Raw genomic sequence first — 4,492 nt, 5'->3', positions numbered from 1 at the left:
CAGGGATCCAGGTTTTCCATTTCCCACAGAAAAATGTAATTTTCTCCTTTAAAGGAGAAAAATGTGGGAAATCACCACCAGCCTTCCAGTCTGCAAGGAGCTGCTTGGGAGAGGGGGGATGACGAGTGGAGGTGGGGGCACAATGTGCATGCATGTAATTGAAGGCTGCATTCCAAAGCGTTCACACAAGGAAGCCAATTTAAGGTTGCACAGGGGGAACTTGAATTCTGATCTTGCCAAGCTTTTAAGTGCTTTGCTGTAACCTAAATATGTTTTTTTTTTTTTAAGGATAGCTTTTTGTGCATGTAACTTGCATAGAATCACCAGCGTAGGTGGCCCTTTACAGCGGAGTGAAGCAAACAAAGAAGGAGAACACTGCCCAAGAGGGCTTCTGATCTAAAAGGCTTGTGTGGGTGTAGTGCAAAAGAACAGAGAACAGAAGAAACACTGTTGGCCATTAATCTAGTGAGGGGCGAGAATCAATATGAAAGCTATATGAGAATCCCACATCTCTGCCCTCAGGAATGGGACCAAGCTGGCTGGTTCTCCACAGTATGTTCTATAATAGCACCCATTCAGATTTTCCTTAAATAAAACACACTATTCTAGAGGGACTTGTTCAGTAGGTGACTGAGCATAATACCCTGGTGCTCAGTTTATGGGCAAGGCCCAATGCCATGATAACTCTGAGCCAGATGTTTAAACCTTCCCTTCCCCATCTGGGTGAAAATGCAGCAGAAGTGCTAGAAATGTACCACATAGGGAGGCACAAACTTCTGCACGGGAGATGCCGGCTGGAACAACTCAGCAAAAACAGTACAGAAGAGCAGCTGGCCAACCAACTTTCCTCGGAAGTGCTGCAGACATAGTGGGTATGCAAGTGGTGTTCAGCCTCCTCCTCAATGCTAAGGCTTTATAGTAGTGTCTGTGGAGCAGGCTGTTGGACAGGGTGGGGACACAAGGTGAGAGTTTCTTCTCCCTCTGTACTTCATAACTTCTCTGTGAAGTTTCCACGTGCTTCAGCTTTGGACTGTTAGGATTTGGTGTTGAGTTTTGTTCTCTGAGTTGTAAACTCCCTCTTCCTCTCCCCTCTTCTCAATGAGGAATCCTGGAATCAAAGAAAATTAGGGTTGGAAGGGACCTCAGGAGGTCATCTAGTCCAACCCCCCGCTCAAAGCAAAGACAATCCTGACATATCATCCCAGCCAAGGCTTTTTCTACCCAAGCCCTAAAAACCTCTAGGACGGAGAGTTTACAGTCTCTCTAGGCAGCCTGTTCCAGTTCTTTACTACCATCCTCGTGAGTTTTCCCTCATATCTAACCTGGCAGGTTCTGTCCTGCCAGCAATAACAGTGAACTGCCAGCGTAGACAAAATCCGAATGAATGAAGATCCTGTTTTTTACACCAACTTCCTTGTTCTCTGGGATTTTGTTTGGTTTGTGGAATGGTTATTTACTACGTACTGGCAGAAATGTGTGGAAATAAAAAAATTTTTTTGGTTTTCTGTACGGCCTCATCTGCAGGTCACATTTGGCCTGAAATTTGCTCCTCCTTTTAAAAAAGAAAAGAAAAGGAGGAAAAAAAACTCTGTGGGAGTAATCCTACACAATGTGTCTTTAAAGTGTTTGATAGAAGCTAATGCTGCTCGTTAATATTTTGCAAACCAAACTTTGTGACCCAGTGCCTCTGACAGAGACATTGTCTAGAAACAAATTAAGTTGAATAGTCTGTTTCCATTGGCTGTGATGGGAGAAATGGAAAAAGCATGTAGGGAAATATAAGAAAGACTTTCAGCCCTCTCAATATTTGTTGAAGTTGATGATAACAATGTAGATAAGAAACATTTATATTCAAAAGTGATTTTTTCCCCCCATCTGATGATGTATCTTTAAAAAATATGAAGGCAAGGATATTGGGTCTTGTCACTGGAAATGTTTGCCTTCTCTGGTCCAGTGACCGCGTGATCAAGGAAATATTTAAATTGAGTAGTCTGGGTGATTATATTTTAAACTTCCTCCACTTAGTAACTAAATAATAATAATAGAATAAAAGTTGGCATTCAACAAATGAATCAGATTTGTTGGGACTATAACCTATGAAGCAAACCTTTGTTTTCACATTGCCACTTTTCTGCCCATTTCTAGTAATTCGTGTTTTGCAGAAGTCGGTGGTGGAAGTGTGCATCATGATTCTCAGAATACTTTTGCAACAGTTGCATAACTGAGGTCTTCTGTGGCATTTTAATGATGGCGTCTCACCTTTCTTCTTTTCCTTTAGTTTGTCCCCGGCCACCAGAGCCTGAGAATGGAGGCTACAAATGCCACCCAACTCCATGCAGAGAGCCTCTGATAACTGACAGTGTCATAGAGTATTTCTGTGATGAAGGCTACATGCTGAAGGGAGGTTACAACTTCCTGACCTGTGAGAATGGAGAGTGGAATCCAACCATGGAAGTTAGCTGTAGGCTCAGCGAAGGTAAGTAATGCATTCCACCATCTGAGGTGCTGAATGTCCTATCTCCCATTTGACTGTCTTCTCTGATGGCAATTCTAAAGTTTATACCAAGTTAGTGTCCAGAAGACTGCATTTGGGCCAGGCCCCATTGCATTGGGTACCGAGCAAATGTAAGTGGCAGTCCCAGCCCCCTAGATTTCTCTTACTACTTCTTCCTCGTTGGAGTCCAGCCCCTAGCCTTTGACACAGAAATGTGTCCTGTGGATCTGTGCTTTAGGATGCTCTTCTCCACCCTGACTCAAGGGGAGATTTATGCTGCAACCTGTTATCTCAGCAGGTTATTATAAGAGATGGGGGGCAGAAGTAAGTTGCTTAATAACGTACAGTTTAGATGCTGCTACTTTGCCTCTAACAGAGGCTGTGCTGTCCTTCCAGCAGTAGCACATCCCTCCAAATGGGCTTACCCTTGACCTAGTGTATGGCTGTCCTCCTTGGTCAACACTTTGACACTTGCTTGTAGAAGGCCATGTTTACCTGACTGGCAGCTTGTGACCTGCTCCAGCACAGGGCTCTGTGATGCTTGTTCTGTCTTTGGCCTGACAGTAATGGGTGTTGCTGACGAATGTTTTCTGTTTCGTTTCTTTCCAAATGGAAATCCACAGCTTTGCTCTGTGGGGCTCTCCCCAGCTGCACAGGAATTCCTCGCCCATGACTGGAAAGTTAAGCACTCTGCAGGAAAATGTTTATCGTGCTGCTGCATTTCATTGTCCATGGGTCTTCTGGTTAAAAAAAATAATGTTCAGGATAAAAACCTATGGAAAAACAAGAAGACTCCCTCCTGCCCCTTGCTGACCCTCTAGTCTTTCTGCTGAGTCATCCTGCCAGTTTACAGACCTCTAAGATTACTGAAGAAAAAAGCAAAGTAACTTGTCTGGAAAGGAGCAGAAGAGCTCCCCCTCTCTCCACCTTCCCTCACCTCTCCCTCCTTCCCACTTCTACCACCACTTTCCCTTGCCCTTCTTGGAGTTCACGCCGGTTCTGTGATTGCTCCCATGCTGTCCTAGAGCAGCAGTTTGCCCAATGTCCCCGCTAAGTCTGTTCTTCCAAGCTTTGTTCTGAGCTCCTGTGCAAGAGAAAACAAAATTCACCTGGCACCAGATAGACCCTGCATGGGCTCTTCGAATTCATTAAGACTTCCGTTGGTCATCACAGTTCCTTTTCTATCCCCAATCCTTGCCAGAAAGCTGTACCACAGCAGTTAGCCTGTCTTTGATACCATTCGCAAAAGGTAGCATTTTCCCCACATTAGGACTGGAAGTAGCAAGTGACAAGTAGCGATCATGCAGCTCCTCTGTAGTGTCTTGAAGGATGGAACATGACCTGGGCTGGCCAGAAATATAGGGCCTCAAAATGCTGTTAAAACTTGGGGTATACCTCCGATGCCCATGGCTGATGAGCAGTGCTGCTTGCCTTCAGCCTTACTTATATTCAAGATTAGTGCAAATTCATTCAGCTGCAGTAGTTACTGGACATCCATTGTCATCAGCTGTGTATAGTTGGAAGCACAGATGAGTTTTAATGATTTAGTGGCATCTTCAGAGTGAGGAAATCAAACTTGGAAAAAGAGCAGCTCTAACAATTACTTAGTTAAAGTATGAGTAAAATCCCACCTGCCTCAAACAAACTAAATGAAAGGCCTGGCAGACCTGGCAGTGGGAAAAAACACTCTGTATAACTGACGCTAGTCCCTTGGCTATCCCACATTAATACTGGCCTTTAACAATCTCACCAATCAACTAATAGCTTGTTGTGTTCCAGTTCCTGGAAGCTGCACTTGGGAAAGTTAGCAGCTTTTACAGCATTGCATACTGGTGCTCAAAAATTAACGCTGACGTCTGCTTACCCCTCCTGGTAAGTTTTTCACCCCTCCACTCCTCCAGAAAAAAAATCTCCCGAAACACAAAGCCCAGTTCAATCTCCCTTCAGGGTACAAAAGCAGAATGTAGTATGGTGTGCTTCTCTGAAGCTTCTCCCTGC

The 4,492-nt window shown here is 44.4% G+C and overlaps 1 protein-coding gene across 2 annotated transcripts in view; it reads left to right on the top strand.

Annotated features, from left to right (window-relative positions):
- The window catches only part of SUSD6 (sushi domain containing 6), a 163,120-nt gene that overhangs the window by 146,471 nt on the left and 12,157 nt on the right, over positions 1-4,492 (top strand). For both annotated transcript variants that reach the window (XM_019519154.1, XM_019519155.1), the window contains exon 3: positions 2,279-2,476. In XM_019519154.1, the coding sequence (XP_019374699.1) occupies positions 2,279-2,476 (198 nt within the window). The remainder of the gene's footprint in view (positions 1-2,278; positions 2,477-4,492) is intronic.

Source organism: Gavialis gangeticus, unplaced genomic scaffold (assembly GCF_001723915.1).
Source record: "Gavialis gangeticus isolate Ggan-Ray unplaced genomic scaffold, GavGan_comp1, whole genome shotgun sequence".
NCBI lineage: Eukaryota > Metazoa > Chordata > Crocodylia > Gavialidae > Gavialis > Gavialis gangeticus.
The sequence above is the reverse complement of the archived record's forward strand: the minus strand, read 5'-3'. Positions and strand labels throughout refer to the sequence as shown.